A 24,450-nucleotide genomic window follows, 5' to 3' on the forward strand; every position below is an offset into this window, starting at 1 on the left:
CACTCAGTTCACTCCAAATATGAATCATTTTCTATCACTTTCTTTCACTTTGTTTCTACATTGCTTTACTCGTCAAACATTGTTTTATTCATTCATTTATTCAATGTATTATACACATTGCAATAAGGGCATTTATAACATGTATAAGACAGAGAGGTGGAGTCAGGTCTGGGAAGAGCATGAATAGAGGTGTGGATTCAATTTGAAAAAGACTAAAGCAGCAAACAGTGAAGAATCTGGTTATCATTTGAGCTGTTTTCATTACATCACTGTTATACAGGTTCTATACAGGTTCAAGTAGCAGCTAAGCACCACTTAATGCTAATTGTAATGTTAGACAGGAATCAGTAGATAAGATGAGATAAGATAATCCTTTGTTTGTCCCATGGTGGGTTGCAGCTAAGCAGCCAACAACAGCGAAAAAATATGGAGCACAGATAATAATAATAATAATACAAAAAAGAAATCAATATTTATAAGAAAATATAAAAGAAGAAAAAATCAATAAGAAACATGAGAAAGAAATATGCACATTCCAGCAGTAGCATATGACAATATAAACAAGAAGTGGTTGAATCTGTATAAATAAACTGTTGGTATTTGTCTAATATCTAAATAGATGTATTTGTGAAAGTAGAGTGAAACATTCTGTACAGAATATAATAGTAGTGATAGCTACAGTACATACAGTATATACACTGTGTAGTTGTAGTTCTTTCTTATTTATCTGATTTTCTTTTACATTACCAACCCTCGCGGACCCTGAGGTACTCCGGCTCCAGCCTTTTAGTCATCCCAAGTGTCCGAACAAAAACCCATGGTGAGGCCTCCTTTTATTACTACGGCCCACGTTTGTGGAATGGCCTGCCAGAGAGCCTCAGGGCCGCAGAGACTGTTGATGTTTTTAAAAGCAGGCTCAAGACACACCTTTTTAACTTGGCTTTTAACTTATTTCTTCTTATCTTCCTTTTTAACTAGTTATTTATGGTTTTATTCAGACTTTAGAACATTTTTTAGTAACTTTTAGGATATAGTTTTATGTATTGTATCTTAGGTTTTTTCTTTTAGCCTCTTTATTCTTAATCTTTTTAATGTTGATTTTATCATCTTTTCTTTAAAGTCTAGCTCCAGTGTTTTCCTCACGGGGGGCCCTCCACGCTGGGAGCAGCTTGATCCACCTGTGGGGGTGCCACCTGGGGGGCTGTCCTGGCCTGGATGGATGGGGTGGCACCGCATCACGGCCATCTTCACAGCCGTGGTGCGGGGTCCTCTGTCTGTCCTGGTTGGGTGGTTCCTGTGGTGGTGCCCCCACATTTGGCATCGATCTGCATGACTTCCCGGCGTGGATGGCTCCCCAACGAAGCTTTCCTCACCCAGATTGTCAGTGCCCAGCCTTATACCCATATCATGTGTGTGTGCATGTGTATGCATGCGTCTGTGTGTGTGTGTGGGGGGGGGGTCGGGTCTTTTAACACTGTAAAGCACTTTGTGTTGCATTTTTATTAGGGCCGGGACTCGATTAAAAAAATTAATCAAATTAATTAGAGGCTTTGTAATTAATTAATCGCAATTAATCGCATTTTAATCGCATATAAATATTTGACCTGAGAACAGTGAGAAGCATTTTTTTTTCACATGGATTTTAGTATACCATTGAATGACTGAATACATAAGCTTAAGCATTCAAGGTACTTAACCAAGACCAACAGACTAGGGATCGGGCCGGCTCTACGCAGGGGCAAGAGGGGGCAGTGCCCCCTCAAATAAATGTCTTGCCCCCTCAAATCCAAATTTTAGAAGTTGAGAAAGCACATTTTAATATACTCAAAAAATGTGTATATTACCAAAGAGAAAGAAGTTAAGTTGGGGGTTCAGACATCCCTCTATCTAGACATGCCGATAGTCCGACACTTTTTGATACCGCTAATCCGACGCGTAGTCTTTTTTTTTTTTTTCTTTTTTTTTTTACAGCTGCGATACCCAGGCGCGTCTCTCTCTCTCTCTTTTCTTTTCAGCATGTCTATCACTGGTTTGATGAGGGAGTGTTATTCTTAATCTTAAACAAACAAAACTGACACATATGATAAACAAACAGAACTATGCTGCAGTTTGTTTGTCAAGTTAACCTGTCACCTTCAGCACCACGGACAGCGCCGCGGATGAGCCGCGGAGCTGCAGCTGTGAGCGTCTGGGCTCTGGGCTTAGGGCCTGGGGCCTCATTTATCAAAACTGTAAGTAAGCAGTGTAAAACTGCTGCTACTAAATGTTTTGCTTAGGCCTTTTTCAGATCTATCAAACTGTGCGTGCACAACTATCCGCAATTTCACTTTGATTAATCAAACTGGATCCAAGAATGGTGCGCAGTTGCGCACGTGAACTCACCTCCGTCCCCGGAACGTCTAGACACAACCATATATGGTCAGCACGTGCATATTAATTAGCCATGTGCTCTGTGGAGCGACAACAAAGTGACAACGAAGACAACGGGCGGAGGGCGGGGGAAAGAAAGCGAGATAGCTACATGGCATCGCGCAATAAATCAGTCAGAAAAATGATCTTGCATTTTAACAAAGCTACAATAAAAACAAAAACCTCCCAAATCTCAACAAAAGGGAGCAGAAAGAAGAATAATCTAATGTAATCTGCCCCTACAAATTGACAAAATTATCAGCAGTAGCACAAAAATCTGCATGTCCTGTTCCTTTTTCTTTTTTTTTTTTAGTATTCATAAGACTACCTTTCAGTTTTGTAAATCTTGACCATAGTAGACCCCCCCCCCCCCCCTTCTCAAAGTACACCAGAATGCTTCACTCACATTTTAAAATCACAAAAATTTTCTGGGGGGGATGCCCCCAGACCCCCCTACAGGGGTTTAGCTACTTACCTTTTTCACCCCCTCTGGGTTTGCAATGCATCTTCAGGTATATGCACCCCTAACCCCCCATATAATGTGGCTCTTTGCATTACCACAGTAAAAAATTTGGGCTCTAAGACCCTGGTTGGCCCCCCGGCCCCTAGTTGGACAGGTCTGTAGAGGCCTGACAAAGTGCAATCCACTTCTCCAGGTTGGGGTTGGACACATAGTCAACAACCCAATTCAATGAAGTTACTATAAGCACAGAGAAAAAAAAGTGCTGGAGCTTGATGTGTTCACATGATGCCCCCTTCACATTTCTGACTGCCCCCTCATATATGCCTGCCTAGAACCGGCCCTGCTAGGGATGCAAATTATCAATTAATTCATTAATCGATATTTGATACATACAGATTAAATGGTCTTTCCTTCCAATACACTATGATGATTATATGATATATGATGAAAATAAATTTTTATAAGTGCGATTAAAATGCGTTAATTTTTTTAACGCGTTACTTTTTGTGTAATTAATTAATCGTAATTAACGCGTTAAAGTCCCGGCCCTAATTTTTATATGTATGAAAGGTGCTATACAAATAAATAAAGTTTGAAGTTTGTAGATTGTAGATTGTCCAACCATGTGTTGTGCTGAGAACAAAGGATGGCAGCTTGCTGTGTGAGTGTGTATACAGTGTCTGGACATTTTATACAATTATTATATTATACAATTTTAAACACCCATTAGACTCATAAATGACACCCTACCATTTAATTGATATGTTTGTGTTTCTGTGTACCTTTTTTTGATCATACATGTCATGCACGGAAGTATACCCTCGGTTTATTTTACTTATACATGTATATATTATTTATTTACTGTAAAAATTTAATTTGAATGTGTATGTGAGCCAAATGTATGTTTGTTAGTTTTGTCATATGTGTTCTTGATATGTATTCTGTCTCTCATTGCCATTTTTACCTGTGGTGGTAAAGTAATAATAAATGTATACTGCCTCTTTTGAGTTTTAGCTGGCCAGGAGTCAGTTTGGTGCACTGCATGCTCGCAAGCATGAACGTGGCAAATGAGATCTTCCTTCCAATTTGCTGAGGACCACCTAGTGACCCCTGGAGGGCCCTCAGTGGGCCTGTGTCCCCACTTTTGAAATCACTGTACTATGAAATTCCTTCCCTACTGCTGTCATCATAATAACACATCTAATAGCTCTGTGTGTTTATGTGTACTAGCTGTTAGCTGGAGCTCCATTTGGAACCACGAGGAGTAAGACCATCCCCAAGGAGCACCTGGCCTCGGCCCAGGACCTGGACACCATCTGGTCTCTTGGGGCAAGCCTCTCTGCTTTTATTGTTCTGTCAATAGCACATGACTCACACACAATGGGCCGTTATTCAAACATTACTTAAATATCTGTTGACTTCGAGTCTTTCCTTGAGTTATGTAAGTTTTGGGCCTATAGAGGTAATCATTAACATCATTAAAATCCCTGCAGTAAGGGCATAATGAGTGTTGCTGTCGATGAAGGTAATGTCCTTGACATACTGTGTACCTCAGTGTTGTGATCATGTGTTTATCTCCGCAGGGCTACCTGCAGTACTCTGTGTTGTTCTACGGTTACTACGGCCGGGTGAGGAAAATCGGCAGTGCTGGGTACCGTTTGCCTCTGGCCTACTTCCTGGTTGGGATGGCTGTCTTTGCCTACAGTTTCATCATACTGTTGAGAAAGTAAGTAAGCATCATGCTTTTTACTTACACTGATGGAACATTAGATGATTAGATGATGTAATATCATGATGTAATGCTTGAGATTGATTTTACCAGGTTTCCAGATCAATAGTAACTAGCTCAAAGCTCATTGACAGGTGACGTGGTCTAATGACCCTGTCCATGTCTACATATAAAGCAGCAAAATGAAGGAATCACATCAATTTTTGATACATTTTATGTGTAATAATAAAGTTTATTTTTTAGATATCTATATGTTCCATAGCTTCAACATAAGCTGCATCACCTGCTGCTGCAACCCAGACTACTGAAAACCCTTCATCACTATATCTGGAGAATTGAATATAATCCCTCCTTTACCTGTAGAATTATAATACAGATAGAACAAAGTATTGGGACCAGATTGCAGGGGAAAAAAAGAAGAAAAAAAAAGACATTTTTAAAATAAAGCCATAACCTTACAATCATAAAGTCAAATTATAACAAGAACAAAGTAATATTATGAGAACAGTAGCACTATGAGCAAAATTTTTACTGCTGCACTGTTTTAATAAACTGGACAATGCAGAGATAAAAAACTTCACTGCATCTTTCTGTAGTAAAATTCTGTAGCTCTGAGCTCTGAATGGAAAACTTCAGCAACAAAGGTGAGGAAAAAAATGACAGGAAGCTCTGGCTCCATTTTTTTACTGTAACATGACCAGGTTTTATGATAATAAATAAAGAAAATGTCCCAAGAAAAGCTGAAGAACCCTGTGTACAGAAAAATAATACATTTTATTTATAGGACACACTTAAGGACACTGTACATTAGGCCTGTAAAGATACCAAAGTCACGATTCGATTCGTATCTCGATTTCTGACCTATTCTTCGATATACGATTCGATTCAATTTGAATTTTATTAAGGTTAAAAAAAGAAGAGATTTTGGTAGCAAAAACTGGATTATTTATTATAACAACAATATATAACAATAACAATTTTAATAATAATAAATTAAAAACAAAGAAACTATTCTCTTTTCTCAAACAAAATACTGTTAAAAAATAAACAGAACGTAACTCCATTGTGGAGGCGATTTAAGTTTAGGAAACAAACTTGCCGGCTGTGCCATAAACCACAAATATATAAACATTAACCACAAACCTCAAAGTAAGTGAACAAATCACAACAACTCTTTTTTTTTTAAGAGAGCCAAACTTGTTGCATTGCAGAGTTGATTCAAGACAGTTGCAAATTCATCTTCAGAAACACCATCATGTCCACATTGTCTGGTGAGAGGCTTGCTCTCTGTGCCGTGACTATGTCCCCTGTAGTAGAAAACACTCTCTCACTGGGAACTGATGTGGCTGGGATTCCAAGGTACCTTTTAGCCAATTTAGCTAAACGGGGAAACTGCTTCTGGTTGTCCTTCCACCAGTCAAGTGGATTTGCCTCCACTGAGAGGCTCTGCACTGCTCTGTAATGCTGTACCTCCTCATCCACCACTTGAGACAAAGGCTTGGATGATGATGCCTGGTCCACTGGAAATAACTCTCCAAACAGTTCAGTCATTGGTGCCCTTTTGGCTGGAGGAGGACCGTCACTGCTGCTGGAAGCCAGCTCTGTTTGCTCCTCTGTCTCTTCCCTGGATGTCTGAGCCTAACAGACAAAACACATAACACAATTGCAACATATTGTTAGATTAAATTCATTACAATCAAGTTTAAAAATATGAAATCCAGGAAAATAACATGAGTGAAATTGGTTTACGGTTAATCCTAATACTTTTTTTTTTACAATTATTTTATTTTACATTCATTGTTACAAAAGCAACAATAAACATGTTCTCCCCGACATAATAAATTTACAATATAGTGATCAAAAATAAATTGACAATATAGTAAATAATCCCATCCCAGCCACCCACCCCTCACCCCCTCCCTACACATTTTGGGAGAAATGTGCGCGGCTTGGCAGTGTGTAGCGTTTAAGCACATTAATCATGTGCTTAAACCCCTCATTCTCGACCACTGCAAATGGGCTCATGCCCAGCGACATGAAAACTCCAATGCCTCTCATAATTTTTTGAGCCCGGTCAGAGTTGGCTGGCAACTTCATTTGAAACAAATTTGGCATAGTGGACTGTCCCTGACCCACTTAAAGTAATTTCGGGATGGTGTCTTTGCATGTGCATCAACATGTTCGACGTGTTGCCCGTCATTTGGGGAAGTTTTTTTGAAACACTTACGGCAGATAGTGTGCGTATTGTCGACAACGTGATTGTCATCTCTGTTTTCCACCAGGTAGCCAAAGTGCTCCCATACTGCCGACCTAAATGAACTTGGAGGGTCCGCAATTTCAGTTTGAGGGTTACTACTAGTAGCCATGTTTCCTCCTCTCCTCGACTCCACTCTCCTCACGTTGTTTTACTCCCCTCAGGTGACCGTCACCGGAAAAGTAATTAGTCACATGACACAGGCTTGATGAAGAAATGTATCTTCAATTTAGGCTTACATTTTCTTAAATTAACTTAAAATAAGAAATAATATTAATTACATTTAGTTAGCACTAACTGGGGGAAAAAAAACTCTGGGAGTTGGAATGTGTGTGTCACGGTTCTGCCATTCCATTGGCGACACAGGTTTGTGTCTAGAGTGTCGCAGTTTCGGTTTCGACACATGTATCGTTACAGGCCTACCGTACATTGAGTAAAAACAGTGCAACATAAACAATAAGAACAATGGTCAGGGTAAAATTAGACAGTGCAGCAGGTGGGTTTTGAGTTTGAATTTGAAGTGATGGAGGAGGAGGATCAGAGAATGTGGGTGGAAGTGGCAACGTGGAGGAGGTCAGACAGGTAGGGAGGGGCGAGGCCAGACTTATATGTTAAGAGGAGGATTTTAAATTCAATTTGAAACTTTATTGTTTTTACATGACACATAGGGTGGCATTATAAATTGGGATGTGAGTTCAATCCCTCAACTTTGCAATTGGCAGGAATTAAAGTGTCCCCATGCAGATAGTAGAATTTTATTTCTGTCAAATTTCTGTCATTGCTGTAAATACCTCAACTTTATTCTCCCTTAGTTAAAGAAACATTTCAAGAGAGAGAATCTTAACTAACTCTTTAACCTAAAGGGAAACTGAAGCTCAAGTGCCATATGTTGATATAAAACAGTGTTTTGTGCAGTAGGCCCTTCTCTCAAGGGGTCATTAACTAACCTTACTAATATCCTTAAAATGATGTAATAACATACTTAATGATTCTATTGCAGAATGGCCAAGAATTCCCGCCTGAGTCTGGCCAGTGCCTCTGATGAGAACTTCACGTTTTGCTGGAGGGTTTTCTGTGCCTGGGATTACCTGATAGGAAACCCAGAGGCTGCAGAGAGCAAGGGAGCCGCCATCGTCAACAACATCAGGGTCAGAGACACAGAAACTTCATATCCAGTTAGCTGTAGCTCAGTGTATGGACATCTGTTTGCATTTCTGTATCCATGCATCTTCAGCACTTTTTTATGCACAGAATGATATAGAACAGAAACTGTGATTTGTGTTTCCCATAAGTATGATAACAAATGTTTATTCTGTACAGGAAGCCATTGTTGAGGAGCAAGAGAAGAAGAAGGATACCAGTTTGTAGGTGTATTTGTTATCTGTATTTCCTGTGTTTGCATGTTTTCTGCAGAAATCAACTGTTATCATACTATTCTGTACACATAAACCACTTCATAATATTATTTCTGATGCTAAAATAGCCCCAATTATGCTGCATTAGGTCAATAGTAAAGTTACAGTTGTGTCTACACTGACACGAGGCCTTCATGTGATGGCAATACACAGTGGCGCCGCCAGGATTCAATTTCAATGTACGCACAGAAATGGCAAATAGGCTACAACAATTTTTTTTTTTCGGGGGGGTGGGGGGGGCTCTACACACCAGGCTCTACAAACACTGGTGTGCTTATCATGCCATGTAGCAATGGGACTTGTCGCTCATTAATATACTGCACAACTGAAAATATTGTTGCGACCCCGCAGTAATGTTGTTATGATGTTTGTGATTTCTGACTGACTGTGAATGTGTACGGGCAGGTTGGATGAGAAACTGAGGGGCCGGGGTGAGTGTGAGGAAGACCTGTGTGTGTGAGTGAGGAGGAGCAGAGGAAGAAGTGAGAGCTGTCAGATAAGTTTGTGTTATGTTGTTGTAGTTACATCGGCTCGGACGCTACAATATCAATAACAACGTGTGCTTAACTCTTTGACTGCCAGCCAGTCTCACAGCAGCTTCCTCCAGCTTGCCAGGCATTTTCCAGCTTTTTGACTGATTTCCGTAGACCCACCATATATTATGTACTGTTACTACATATATTCAACCAGGGTTCAAACTTAACTTTTTTGCTCACTGGCCAACTGGCTAGTAAGCTTTAAAAATCTACTGGCCAGACAGATTTTTTACTGGCCAAAAATTATGTATAGCTGTTTTGTATATTTTTCATTGTGTTGAACTGTTATAATACACTCATAAGCATTTTTAACACATATCATAGCTATTAGCATATTTTTGTGTGGAATAAAGGAGTCAAGTTTGCCTTTTTTTCCTTTTTCCCTTATAGTTTAACCATTAACCTATAACAAGAACTTGACCGAATAATACTATCAGTTATTTATATAGCCTATATTTATTTATTAGCTCCTTATGTCGTCAACTCATGGGGGCGTGTCGACATGTGCAGACTTCCACTGCCTTCAGTCATATTATTTAGTAGCTAAAAGTTTCACAGGAGGACTGACACTGTGCACCATGAAGGAAGATCAGACAATAAATGTAGCCTACACGGACATAGATGTGCATCACCTGTAATAACGGCGCTGCAATAAAAAAAAAGAAAAGAAAAAAAAAAGACGTGGCAGCTCTCCTGCAGCTCCACAGAGGAGCTGTCAGAGGAGCTCTGCTGTTCCTCTCTCTTCAGTCTGGTGTTTGGCTGCACTTTCAATAAGAGAAGTTCCATATGAGCGCGATCAGCAGAGACAGAGCACAATGGATGTGGCATTGATCAGATATCGCAGCACACATGTTTATTTAACGGCAAAAAAAAAAAAAAAATTGGAGCGATGTTTTTTTTTTTGCCATTAAAGTGCAGCCAAACACCAGACTGAAGAGAGAGGAATACACACGTGCGCCGTGAGCGTTGTAATCGGTTATCATTGCTGTAAGGCATGTTGTGAGCTGATCTGCACGACACCGGCTCACAACCCAAGCGTCACAGCCGGGTCGGGAGGAACAGTAACAACAACAAAGTAGTTGGATTTTTTTCACTCGCCAGAGTGGCCAGTCAGCCGGCTTCCTTTACTCGCCAAAGCATCAAAGTTAGTCGCCACTGGCGACTGGCGACCGCTAATTTTGAACCCTGCATTCAACCCATCAAAGGAAAGATGAGGGTCTCTAGTTTCCAGCAAAAAACCTGTTTGTTTCTATCTTGTTCCAGTCTTGTGAAATTGGCGGTTGAATATAGGTTAGTTTAGCCCAAAATGCCATTTTGGCACCAAAATCTTGAGAAAAAGAGGTTTTTGTGTCGGCTGTCATTTTCAGGTGAACCAGTACAATTGGCTCCTTTATATTTTGCTTTAGTGATGCCTCAACATCTGTACAGTTGTTCTCTTGTAAACAACAACTAAATCAACACTGACAAATGACTTTTGATGACAAAAGACAAAACATTTACAGTAGCTACTGACACACACTACTGCAGCCTTTTTTCCTTCTTTTCTTTGAGTTACAACTTTTTGTGTGTGCGCGCGCGCGTGCGCGGATCAGTTCGACAGGTTTTTGTAGCCGAAACACGGCACTTTAGATCAGATCCAGCGTCCTCTGGTCAGCAGGCAGTGGTCTCACTCACGCTCTTTGTCTCACACACACATCTACACACACACACACAGCCTACAGCTGGCTGACGTGCCCCCTGAACTCAGCCACAGACATACGCTCACAAAAGACAGACACCATCTTTAGCTCTCCTCTCGTCACGTTCGCCGGCGCCGTCCGTTCCTCATCCACACTAGATCGGGGATTTTCAAGCTGCTATCTGAGTGATTTCTCGCAAAATCTGGCGACTTTCCAAACGCTCTTGATGACTAACGACGAGCGATCGACGGGGTTGTTGTTACTATCGTTTGTGCTTTGTATCACGGAGCTGCACGGAGCTTCAACGAGCTGCCGAGCCGCCATGAGCCCCGCCGCCGCCCCCTAAGCTCTCACCGGCGGCCAGAGTGTCACGGAGCGGCGCTGCTACAGTCAGACACCCGCTCCGCTCTGTGAGGGGGGAAAAACACGCTATATTTTTTATATCTCTCAATCCAAATGTGTTTTTCTGCACTTTATTTTGATGATACAAGTCTGATCTTCACAGAGGAGTAGGGCAAGACATTCAACATGGCGTTGCCATTAAAAAAACGCTAAGACGAGTTATCTCGTCTTTGGCAGACTACGCTTGGATTCGCTAAAACGAGATAACTCGTCTTTGGCAGTGAAAGAGTTAACATAGACGTCGGATTGCGCCAGAGCGCGCACCTCTGTGCCAGGCTCGCGCTCTGCAGCGGTTTGTGTTTATTCATCTTAACAGAGCGCGTGAGATATTAACACACACATTCACACAGGCTACACACACATACGGGTTACACATACCCACAGACACACAGCTGATGGGCCGAGGCTCCCCCAGTGGGTGCTCAACCTGGAATCGGCGCCTATGAGTCCATAATCGCGGTGCAGACGAGTGAGTTTGGAGCTAGAGAGGAGAGACCTTCATTATCGCTGCTCTGCTGCGTGTTTGTGATCGTGGGTTTGGATCTCTTTTTTTTTTCAAATGCCTGGAAAAGGCTCAACTGTCTTTTTGACATTTCTATACTGGACCAGGCGTAATCATCACATAGCGGTAGTGTAATAGGTGCCAGAAATCAAAAAGAGACAGATGACATGATGTAAACGACAATCACTGGCTTTTACGTTAGGCTTCCAGTGATTGGTTTAACAATCAATTAACTCAGCACGTTTAGCCTGTTACAAATGTAGAGGGCTGGAAACAGTTAGAAACAATAGGTATAAGTAGAAACAGTAGGAGAAAATAGAAAGGAAAAGCAGGCACCCCTACTATCATTTTTTATTATCATTTTTCATTTATTTTCATTCATTTCAGCATTCACTTGCACTCACACTAATACACTGCTATGACACACTCAGGCCGGTAGGTGGCGCATCGCGCTTGTGGTAGGATAGGATTTTCATGTAAACAGGAAGAATAAATCCTGCTGCCGTGAAGTTAACACCAGCACAACGTGTATCTCCTTTATTCTTACCACAGGTCAGTAAATATACATGTAATCTGGTGTACATGATATGTGTGAAGAGTTAAACATGCGACTCGAGGTTTAGTTGTGTACATACGAGCCAAAGTAACGAGTTATAGAGAGAGTTTGTTGTGAATTGAGAGACGGCTGTGTATGCTAACTGGCTAATGCTAAGCGGACCTGCATAGTAGTGTGTGAAGAGAGTTGACTCAGAACAACAGGAAAATAACCTGTGAAATCATTATGTGTGTTCTGCACTTTATTAATGAATCTGTTCTCATGCAATATGGGATTATCTGGTTTTATCTGTAGCCGAATGAATATGTGTGGGTTATTGCCAAAACCAGGAAATGCTATTCTGAAGTCATAGTGCAGCGCCATTGCTCGTGTGAATGTATTAAGAATATAGTTGTTATGATAACATATGTTTATGAAGATAGTGTAATATTAATTCATGATTGGTTCAGGACAACATGGACAAAAGTAGATTATATAGCCTATATGTTAAAAAGGTAATTTCATTAAATTCATCAAGGAAACTGTGTTGGTTAAGAAGTACTTGTTGAAAACAAACTCATTTATTATTTCATGATGATAATAGATATGGATTAGAGAACATGATAAAATGTCTCTGATTAATAGTTAAAAATGTAATGTGTCCGAGTTAAACAATAGAGTGTTGTAAGACAGATGAATATGTGAATAATTTGTTGTGTGATTCAATGCTATAAAAATGGCCATCTGATATAATAACGGGACTGAAGCTCAGGCCATTAGCTTTCATGATTCTGTAGCGATGTTGATACCTGAAGTTAGGATTTTCATGTAAACAGGAAGAATAAATCCTGCTGCCGTGAAGTTAACACCAGCACAACGTGTATCTCCTTTATTCTTACCACAGACTACGACTACCGACTCCCTGGCTATCCAGCTAGGGAGGCAACACAAACAACAAGCGTCTTTATCACACCCCCTCAAAATAAACAAAATTGCTTCTTTTTTTTTCACCTATGAAAAAAATTGTACGCACAGTGCGTACAGGATTCCGGCTGGCGGCGCCACTGGCAATACACACACACATGTTTTACAACTCTGTGCTAGAATGAATGAATGAAGTAATGAATGAATGAATATTTTATTTTCATGTCATCCCGCCATTGTGGCCCATCCCATATGGAATTACAAGAAGACACATTTAGGCTACTAAAACTATCAAAAACTAGACAGTCCCTCCTGTTGACATTACCCACCACACAAATGTACACGACACATACATAAACACCTTAAGACTACTACCAACCTTCATCTGTATATAGCTCTTCAGCCCAATGACCAGGCCTTTTAGAGATACGAAGAAAATGCAGACATATCAAGCTGGAAAAGATGCCTTAGCTTCTCCACGTCGTCTAACCACACAAATTCATTTTTTGGGTCTACTTTACTAAACAGCCTTTGTCTGACAGTCATAGAATTGACAGTAGAACACAAAATGTATTTCATTCTCTGCATCTTTGAGATCACACACAGTACAAATTCAATCCTCTTCCGCTATGCCTACGTATCTGCCTGTCTCCATATGAAGACTAAGTATACCGGCTCTCATTTGAACACACAGGGATCTTTTCTTTTTAGACAAATTATACAAAACATAATTTTCTGGCACAAATACCTGCTTTATTTCACAGTAAGTGCGCAGCATTGGTTTACCCTAAATATCAAATGCCCATCTATCTTTACTTTGTTGAAAAATAATTTCTTTTAGTACATTAATCCAGGGCCGTCCCTGACCAAAATGGGGCCCTAAGCGAAAAAATTTCATCGGGCCCTCCTATAATCGATTATAATGCAAACTACAACCACTAATACTGGCAGTTTAGCAGTTATATACTTATACTAATATTAATTTAAAAAAAAAACAATTGCTATCTATTATTACTATTATTGTCATTATTATCATCATTATTATTATTATATAGGCTACAACTACAATCCTAATAAAACATACTAATTCAGCACCAAAGAGACTGATATTTCAAAATGTAGCTACATTCAAATTTAGTTCCTTCTGTCAACCAAAGTATCAAATACACTCATTTCTATCAATATTTATCTCTAATATCTCCTCCAAAGCTGCCTGTCATAGATTAAATTCACCTACAGATCCTTGTGTGGAGATAAAATAGATTATAAAGTTTAGCCGAAAATACGACCAACAACTAATACATTTTTCAACAGAGGTGAATATGCAGACAAAGGTGTTAACAAGACATTTAATAAATGGTAAGGGCCGCTGGAAAATGACTTTCATCTCCAGACCACAGTCCACATCTACTGGAGGCTAGCATCTCTCCTCCTACCTGCAGCAGCAGCAGCTGTGCTGAGCATGGAGGTTTAGTGCTTGCTTATGCCACAAAGTTTTACATTTTTACTAGTGCTGGCTTTAACACCATTAGCAGAGTTAACGGACATTAACCCAGCCCAGCACTAACTTCAACAAATGCCCACCTTCGAGAGAAGCACGAGTTTACTCTTGTTTTGCTTTTCCCCCTCTTGCTCGCGCCTGACTCGTTCTTTTCGAAGCCGTGATCACGTCTTCACCTGCAGCTGCTTGACAAGTGCCTGCAGCGCATCTGACCAGTGATTGGTCAGATCGACGCGTGACGGCGCGTGCGGTGTCAGATTACAAAAAAAGAGGGTCTCTTCTCCCTCTTCTCCCTCTTCTCCTGCCTCGCGCTGACAGCTGATCTAGTTGCGCGCACCACGGCTGTGCATATGCGCATCCTTTGTGCAAAACGGGGCCCCTATTGGATCGCGGGGCCCTACGCACTGTGCGTGATCTGCGTGTAGGCAGGGGCGGCCCTGCATTAATCTCCACTTTCTCTTTATTATAATAATGGTCTTCACATCCAGCTCTCAGACAGATGTGCATGTGGAATCTCTGCAGTCTTTACACAGTGATGAGGATCCTGAAGCTGACAGTAAATCACTACATGGACATGACTGGAGTGACAAAAGGCATTAAAATGAGATAAATGAATGCCTTGTATCCTCCTCCATATCTCAGCTGTCGCTGCCTGAACAGTGTGTCTGACATACGATATGTGTGTGTGTGTGTGTCTGTCTGTCAAACATTAATTTCAACTCTTCTAGCTCCAATTACTGTGAACCTCTGTAGATGAATTTAGTGTTTTCTTTCTGATCGGTGTATCTCTCCGTGTGTCTTCAGGGCGGTTCTGATCAGTCTGCGTATCTTAGCCAACATCCTGGTGCTGCTGTCTCTGGCCGGCAGCATCTACATCATCTACTTTGTGGTGGACCGTTCTCAGAAACTGGAGCAGGAGAAGCCAGAGCTGACGCTGTGGGAGAAGAACGAGGTAGTGGAGCAGAACAGACATCAGCGTCCTCGTCGTTCCTCATCATCATTAGCTTGATTTGATTATCCAACATACAATCCAGCTCGGAGGAGAGCTGAGGCCTTAAAGTGATCCAGTGGAAGGAGCAGCCATTGGTCAGTGGTCAGTGACATCACTTCATTTACTCGAGTGAACCTGCTGTTCAATCGACCTGAGGAGCAGCTCAGCCTCCAGCTCTGGATCCATATATTGACGAGAAGTCAAGTATTACAGCCATCAGGGGAAAATGACTTATTCTATTTTTCTAATTAGCTTTATTTGAATTTAATTAAAATATTACATGTTATTGCACTTTATTTGTTAACATAGAACATAAGGATATGGATACACTTTATTGTCCCTTGTCTTAGACAGCAGTGCTACTCAAGTTGCAAACACAATTATGACATAAAACATGGATCAAATAGAACATAAAAAAATAGCAGAAACAGAGAAAGAGGTCCGCACAGACACAACATGGTCTACAGTTTTCGTACATGTCCCAAGTATTGCACCAAAAGGATGTTCCTGATAGAAAACTAAAGTGCCATATGATGAATACTAGACAGGTAATAAATAATGACTTTTAGAAAGCATATGAAATTTAGAAAAATTTATACGAAAGATACTGAAAACCCCCCATATATAATCACCCTAAGTGCAGACTAAAGGCACAATAGTATAAGACCAATAATAACACATAGTTTATCTGTAGAATATTATTATAAACTAAGTTTTTGTTTTTTAATTCTGATCTTGATCCTGATCCAAGTCATTAATATTGGCTTTCTGCCTACAGAGTATGTGAATGCACAGTTAACACTTAAAGCAGAAGTAAGCGGAATGTTTGTGTTAATATACTGTAAGTCTTAAATATTATACAAATATATTCATGGGCAGTATATCCAGATTTTGCCAATAAACAAATATTACACACTGGACCTTTAATTTCAGTACCTACTGCAGTCAAAATTAAAGCAGAAGTAAGCGGAATGTTTGTGTTAATATAAGTCTTAAATAGTTATATCTTCCGACAGCAATCACTTATATAGATTGTTTGGTCCGAAACACGGGTCTGTCAGTCACTCTGCTCTGCTGTAAGCCGAGGAGAAAACTTTCCTTGTATCCTACAACCTTTATCCAATGAGGAGAGAGAACGGCATAAAGGGGCCATCTTTACTCCATCTGCTGACAGGAAGTTAGCCAAAAAGACCGGATTGCTTACTTCTGCTTTAAGGCAGGGCAAGGCAAGCCAATTTTATTTGTATAGCCCGTTTTTACAGTTTGTCTCAAAGGGCTTTACATGGCATCATAACAACATCCTCTGCCCTTACACCCTCACATCGACTGAAGAAAAACTCCATGGAAAACCCTTTTAACAGGGAAAAATTGGAGAAACCTCAGGGTGAGCAACAGAGGAGGGATCCCTCACCCAGGACGGACAGACGTGACATAGATGTTGTTACAGACAAGAAAACAGTTTATAACAGAGAACGTGGGAAGCATGGAAATGTTAACGCAGCTGAAGAAGGAAGCTTAAAGGTCCAGTGTGTAATAATTGCCAAGGTTTATTGGCAGAATCTGAATATACTACCCATGAATATATTTATATAAGTATAATCTCTATATAATAAAATTTGTATGGTTTTCGTAGCCTTGAGTGTGAGCGAGTGAGTGAGCGCTGCAAACTAGAATCTGAACGCTAGATGTTACCTCCCACCCCCTATTTTACACACTGGACCTTTAAATTAACAATACACTTCAATGACAATGTAAATGAAATGAAAATCAATTCACCATATAAGCTAGACAATTCAACAGCTGTTGATTGCGTTTTTGCAAATTTGCAAAATGTCAAGTTAACTAGTAAAAATATTCCACATGGCTTGGTTTTCTTTATCTTTTTTTCTTTTTTTTTTTTTACATAGTAGTCCAGCCCTGTGATAGGCTGCTCATCCAAAGTGATGAATTCAGTGACCCGCTCTAATCTTTCTGGCCTCCTGCTGTCTGGAGGAAACGTCTCTCTCCTTCCATTAGGATCCTTCAGTGTGTGTTCCCTTGGTGCCGTTACCCCAGTGAACTCATGCTCTTCTTTTAATAAAATGTTTATATTTCAGCTGCCTTACAATTGAATGCAGCTCTTTTCCTACCTGTGTCCTTCCAACTGTCCTTCAAACTTCCAACTGCTTATTCAGTCTGAGAAGAAGTGAAATAAAAAAAAGATATGTTGTTCACTAAAGATGTTCCTTGTTCTGACTCTGATGTGCTCTCTCCATCCAGGTGAGTGTGGTGGTTTCTCTCATCACCATGATCGCTCCGTCTGCTTTTGAGCTGGTCGCTCAGCTGGAGATGTATCACCCTCGGACTTCACTGCGGTTTCAGCTGGCCAGGTAATCCATCACTCACACAGCATTAATTACACACAATACAGACAGGCCTGACTGCACACCAACACTGACCACGTCTTCATGTGTTTATAGAGTACTTGTTCTATACCTGGGGAATCTCTACAGCCTCATCATTGCCCTCCTTGATAAAGTCAACAGTATGAGCTCTGCTGTGAGTATATTTGATTTGAAAATCTTTAATGTCCCCGGAGGGCAATTTGGTTTGCAGCAAAAGTTCAGAGTCAAACACAGTAGATCTCACATAGCACACACAATAGTACAATAAATACATACAGAATACATACGAAACTCTGCATGAAGAGGGTGGAGGGGGTTTGCCAGAATGGCCCTTGCCCTCTGTGTGGCTCTGACTTGATAAACATTATCAAGGTCATTCAGGCTAGGGCCAATTGTTTTTTGGCAGAGTTTGACCAAATTCTTCATCTTATTCTTATTTGATATGCTGAGGTTCCCAAACTAACAAATCATTGCAAAAGTTAAGATGGACTCAATAAAAGATGAGTAAAACAGTTAAGAAACTTCTTGTCAACATTAAAAGACCTTAATTTCCTCAAATAAAACAACCTCTGATTTACTTTCCTGCAGAATGGTCTCAAAAGACAGTTTATCATCCAGGATGGTGCCTAAATATTTATAATGGTTGACTATGTCCACAGTTGTACCTTTAACAAAGGTTTGGGCTGAGACAGGTGGTTTCTTGTGGAAATCAATTATCATTTTTGACACATTAAGTTGCAGATAAGAGTCATCACACCATCTAACAAAATAGTCAAGGACCGGTCCGTGACCCACCTCATGGTCCTGCAGGCGGCTGACAATCACAGAGTCATCAGCAAATGTAATAATGTACCTTGACTCAAGCATGTTCTTGCAATCATTAGTGTAAAGCATGAACAATAGAGGCAACAAAACACATCCCTGGGGCGAGCCTGTGGAACACAACAGAGTCTCGGACAGGGTTTCATTAACACAAGTTATCTGAGGCCTCATTGTCAGAAAATCAACTAATCAGCATAAAGTTCCTAAATCAACACTGGGTATACTTAGTAACTGTAGTAAAGTAATTCTGGCTCTTATTTTCATAGTTCTTCATTCATTTTATGGAATGCCAACTACATCAATATGATATAAATACTGTATATGAATAAATATAGTACAATATAGTACAATGAAATTAAAAGTGCTACAGCTGAAAACAGTGCAAATGAACAGACACATACTCAGAAGACCAAACAACACTCACATAGACAACAACTACACATCCAAAATCACTAAATTAAATAAAGATGAAGGACTAATACATATTAAAAGCTGCAACTAAGTTTGAGGTAGTGTACTTAAAGTGCTAAATAAATCTTGTCTTATGGTCAAGAAGAGTCATTTACAGTTGTGCAAGTTGAACAAGCCTTTGTCTAAATCCATTACCAATTACCTATCTATTATCAATTGTGGTAAAATCCTGATTTTATTTCTGATGTGTGTGTGAGCGGTTTGAGGAGACAGATCTTTCTTTTTTAGTTATTTTTATGTTATTTTTCATGGTTTTGCATTTATAGAAGTGAGATGTGGAATGTGAAAATTTGATCTATATTGTAATATTGTAATATTGTAATCTATATTGTAAAATTTTGACTTTATGAAATTCAGATTCTTTACTTAACACATTGATATTTGTCTCATCTCACTTTAAGAAATGAAGACATGTTACTGTTACTCTTCCTATGACATCACAAAGCTAATGCATTATTAGTTGTTGACAGAAGACGAGCCTGAGACAGAGATGATGTCATATGTGTCTTCCAGGTCCCTGGGAGTACAGGTAATTGGTCCGACTTCAGCTCCTTCTTGGCCACCATCGCTCAGCCTGAGGTAGACTCAAGTGTGTCCACCCTGGTGTCAGAGATCTCTGTGTCCGAACATCGCAACAGCACCATAGCAACCATCGCTACAGTGCTAGAAGTGACCAACAGCAGCAGCATCATCAGCAGCATCAGCATCAGCAGCAGGAGTAGCTCTGGGACCGTCTCCAACCAGACTGCTCTGTTTGAGAAGAACACCCGCTCTCAGCAGGACCAGTGCTGGGAGACCTACGTGGGACAGGTTCTGTCTCATCATCACACACTTTACATTTAACAATATATAATATTTAACAATAATATAACGAGCAATGATCCAGTGTGTGCTGCTTCTAGAAATATGTGCAAACTTTATTCAAAATATACTTTTTCTAATACCAGTTGATAGAAATTAAGTTTATAAAATCATTGGTGATATGAAAAGCTCACATAAAGCAGACATAGATGAAATATGTGGAAACAAAATTGTCACAGCTGAAACTGATAAAATTGTGGAGCCACCTATCAACCATGTAGGTCATCACTCTGCAGGGTTGTGTCAAAAATTAATAAAGATGGCAAGAAATCCTACGATGAAAATTATACGTACAATATAGGTACATTGTAGAAATTATATATAGATAGCATGGGCCCAGTATTTAGATAAATCGAATATTCTTACCCCTTTACACTGTGGAAAAAATAGGTTCTTGATCTCACATGGAAAAGTCACCGACACATGGATTTGATACTGTTGACTTTAACATTACAGTGTCAGAGGTACAGCACCCAGTCAGTTCAGTATATATATGCATTGCAGGAAACAATATGTATGTATAAACTGTCCTAAATCTGATACAACATGATAGATCAAATATGGCGTCCCTCAGGGATTCATCTTAGGGTCCTGCCTATTGAATTAATGTTTGGACGGATGGGACAAATGTTTTTGGACCATATAGCTTTTCTCTATGGGACTTTAGATATTATAGGATTTATGTTGTTGTTTTTTTACGTGCCGTAACTTCACAGGTATTTGAAACTTATTTGGTTGTTGCCTTTTCACCCATAGTTATTGCTTTGCTGTTGCTAGTATTTTATGTCTGATATGTGTGAAATACGATGAGGATGACGATGTCTCTGGTGTGTCTCCAGGAAATGCTGAAGCTTTCCATCATTGACATGATCTTCACAGTGGCCAGCATTCTGCTCATTGACTTCATCAGGGGTTTGGTGGTTCGCTACCTGAGCGACTGCTGCTGCTGGGATTTAGAGAGCAAGTTTGTAAGTTGTACAGTTTTGTGCTATAAATAGTTGTCCAAATCTTGTTTCTATGCTTCGGCTCTTGTTTAGACTAACTAAATATACTGTATATTAATTAATGGATTTTAGAAGTTATTTTTGGACAGATTCAGTCTCAATGCTTCTCTTTGCTCCAAGTCTATGTCTAAATTAAACTAATCAGCAGGTGGATCATTACACTAAACAGACACACCAAAGAGCGGATGAGCCATCAACAATACTCAATAATCATGTTGTGTTTTTTTTTCTGTCTTCCCTCAGCCTGAGTATGGAGAATTCAAAATAGCTGAGAATGTCTTGCACCTGATTTATAACCAGGGAATGATCTGGTGAGTCTGAAAAATAATCTATAATAAATAACCATTAGGATGAAATTCTGGGAACATCTCTCCGTGCAATCCCATTACATCAGCACATCCTGTGTGTGTAATAGAGGATCCAGTAGTTAATATTCTGGCTGGTGCTGTCCAGTCTCCCTGACCCTGTTTAGAGGACTGTGGCCTCTGTAATCTCTCCATTGCACCTTTGCTGCTCCTCCGACTGTATTTCCTCAACTCATTTCAGAAATGTCGCCTTGCAGCAATGAACATAATGGAGTGAAACCATGAGCCAGTGGATATAATGTCTTTTATATGGGGTGTGACCAAAGTGTCTGTGTGTGTGTGTGTGTGTGTGTGTGTGTGTGTGTGTGTGTGTGTGTTGTCTCATTTTATTATATTGATGGAGAACCCACTATACTATTGGTGTCCAGCCAAAATCTTTAACACGACAAGTTTTAGCCTGTAGAGGATTATGACTTGATTTTAAGGGTTTAGATAGAATTGGATTTAAACTGGGATTAGAGGCCAGGACAGATATCTGGATTTAATCTGAAGTTGAAAGTCTTTGCGGTTTTGGGGATTTAGATCAAAGTTTAAAGTCCCACTTGAACAAGGTGACAACATCTTTCCCAGAGACAACAATATAAATATGTGAACAGATATATAAAGAAAATAAAGATAATTTAAAGAGGTTTATAATGGAGAAAAAAATGCATGAGCATCTTTTTCTCACTTTTTCCTCCAACGTCTTTGTTGGCATTGTGGCCATGAGTTAAAGGGATAGTTCAACATTCTGGCAAATTGGCCCATTGCCATAATCCCTATAGTCATAGCAGTAGGTTTGTTACCTTTATTTGTCGGTGCAAGCTATTTTTAGAACCGCCGAGCCGAGCGGCGAGCTGCTCAGAGCTACACTACGGAGGCTAATGGAATTTCTTGGTTTCCCTCATCAAACTCATCAAATACACAATCCAACAACTCCAAAACACTCTGGTGGACAAGTTGTGACCTGCACATTCACCACGCTATGAGATAATAACAAAACGTTACCAGACAGAGTTGTTTCAGAGGTAAATTCATGCAAAACCGCTGATGCGTGTTGCCTTCAGGGACCGTTTTTCAGCAAGCAGTCTCTGGGCTCTAATTTCGTGAACTAGGTGCAGGCGGAGCGGATAAGGCCTGCGCCTCGCCTTCGCTTCGCCAATGGGGAGTGGTCAGGAGCAGATTGCGATTTTCCTTCGAAACGCAGCGGAGCGCATCCCGCCTACTTCCCTCCCACCGGCGCAAATGGCATAGAGGGAGGAGAGAAGGCGTGGAGTGGGTTTGACACAGCCGAGTCAGATCTTCACCAATCAAATGAGCTCCTCTCCTCGCCTTTAAATCCGCCGCGCGCGCAAGGCGGACGTTTGATTTCACCGTGGAAGAGAAGATTTGAATCAGCACCTACAGATTACAGCATAGACATTCAGCACATCTATATCGATTGTCCCGTCACACTGATGACAGATCAAAGGCTGCACAGATGAAAGATGAGGATGGATTACTGCTGTGTTGACACTACACGATTATCTGCTATATTTATGTATTTACTTATTGATTTATTGAGCCGCATCGTCACGCGACCATAACAAATAAAACTGAAAACAAATAAACTATCATCTCTCACAGCAAACCACAATCAGCCTGGCATCATAGTGAGCAGATATTAACATCTCCATCTCAGGTAAATTCTAAAGAAAAAAGAAAAAGAGAGACGCTCCGCGATGCATCCGTTACGCACAGCTGTTTGTTTATGTTGTGATCTGTGCACACGTGTTTAAATATAGGTTACTAAATATGAGTGTCTTTATTAATGGAAAAGGGGTGTGTGTGTTTTGTTTTTTGTTTTTTTTTACTGGGCAACAGCTCTCAATCTGTCAGAGCAAGTGAGACGGGAGGAAACTGATGTTCTGGTCCGGTCCAAGCTGCAGTGTCCGGTCGCGCGAACAGACCTCACGGGCTGATGATGCAAAAGTAGTCTGGGAGGGAGGAGGTTATGATGTTATCCAGGTCTATCTATCTATCTATCTAACCTATATTTAAACACATGTGCACAGATCACAACATAAACAAACAGCTGTGCGTAACGGAGGCATTTCAGTTTTATTTGTTATGGTCGCGTGACGATGCGGCGCTGGCCCCTAATAAATCAATAAGTAAATAAATAAATAAATAGCTGATAATCTGCAACGGCACAGTGTGTAGTGTCAACACCTGCTCTTGGGACATCCACGGCTGTCTCAGTCCCTCCCTGGTTTCATCTGTGTTAATTCAGTCAGGCTGAGTTTCCATTACGCAAGCCTTTGATCTGCCATCAGTGTGACGGGACAATCTATATAGATATAGGTGTATGTGCTGATTCAGATACAATAAATAGGGGTTATTGTGATTATTATTATTATTATTATTATTATTGTTAATTGCATTTAAATGTGCCTGGAACTGTGGAAATCTGCCTGTGGGGTCTTGGTGACGTGTACGCACTGCGTGCTGGGCAGTCAAATTGCCACTGCGCTTCGCCTTGCGCTGAGATTAGACCAGGTTGGAGCTGGCGAGCTTTCAGCGCACTCTCCGCGCGGTCTATCGGCAACAAATTGTCACTGCGCCACGGCGAATCTGTCGACACCTCCCCTTGCTGCGCGACCACTCCCATCTCAGCGCACAGCAGTCTACCAATTTACCGAATCCGCTGCGCACCTTGTTGCACTGGACGATAATACCACTTCGCCAGCTGCGTCAGGGCTCGCCTCGCTGCGCCACCCTGAGTTGCGCCACTAAAATAGGGCCCTCTGTATTTACCTCTAAAACAACTTTGGTAACGTTCCGTTATTATCTCATAGCGTGGTGAATGTGCAGGTCACAACTTGTCCACCAGAGCATTTTGGAGTTGTTGGATTATGTATTTGATAAGTTTGATGAGGGAAACCAAGAAATCCCATCAGCCTCCGTAACGTAGCTCTGAGCAGCTCACGGCTAAGTTGGTGTGTGACAGCTATTTAGGGTAAAATAATATAGTTACACAATCTGTCTTCTGCCCATTCTTTCCTGTAGGATGGGAGCGTTCTTCTCTCCTTGTCTTCCTGCCTTCAATGTGTTGAAGCTGATTGGTCTGATGTACCTGAGGAGCTGGGCCGTCCTCACCTGTAACGTTCCTCATCAGCAGGTGTTCCGAGCATCCAGGTATGATGAAAAACACACACATGCACACACACACTGGTTTACACACC

General features: G+C 40.6%; 1 protein-coding gene across 1 annotated transcript in view; it reads left to right on the forward strand.

Moving 5' to 3' along the window:
- Positions 1 to 24,450, forward strand: part of tmc3 (transmembrane channel like 3) — a 77,883-nt gene that overhangs the window by 40,412 nt on the left and 13,021 nt on the right. Inside the window, exons 6-16 of the mRNA XM_085772511.1 lie at positions 4,103 to 4,201; positions 4,456 to 4,598; positions 7,856 to 8,003; positions 8,176 to 8,219; positions 15,154 to 15,301; positions 17,600 to 17,709; positions 17,800 to 17,878; positions 19,531 to 19,827; positions 20,718 to 20,846; positions 21,126 to 21,193; positions 24,275 to 24,403. Coding sequence (XP_085628637.1) covers positions 4,103 to 4,201; positions 4,456 to 4,598; positions 7,856 to 8,003; positions 8,176 to 8,219; positions 15,154 to 15,301; positions 17,600 to 17,709; positions 17,800 to 17,878; positions 19,531 to 19,827; positions 20,718 to 20,846; positions 21,126 to 21,193; positions 24,275 to 24,403 — 1,394 coding nt within the window. The remainder of the gene's footprint in view (positions 1 to 4,102; positions 4,202 to 4,455; positions 4,599 to 7,855; positions 8,004 to 8,175; positions 8,220 to 15,153; positions 15,302 to 17,599; positions 17,710 to 17,799; positions 17,879 to 19,530; positions 19,828 to 20,717; positions 20,847 to 21,125; positions 21,194 to 24,274; positions 24,404 to 24,450) is intronic.

Source organism: Trachurus japonicus, chromosome 3, assembly GCF_045865225.1.
Source record: "Trachurus japonicus isolate A0001 chromosome 3, Traja_1.0".
NCBI classification, from domain to species: domain Eukaryota; kingdom Metazoa; phylum Chordata; class Actinopteri; order Carangiformes; family Carangidae; genus Trachurus; species Trachurus japonicus.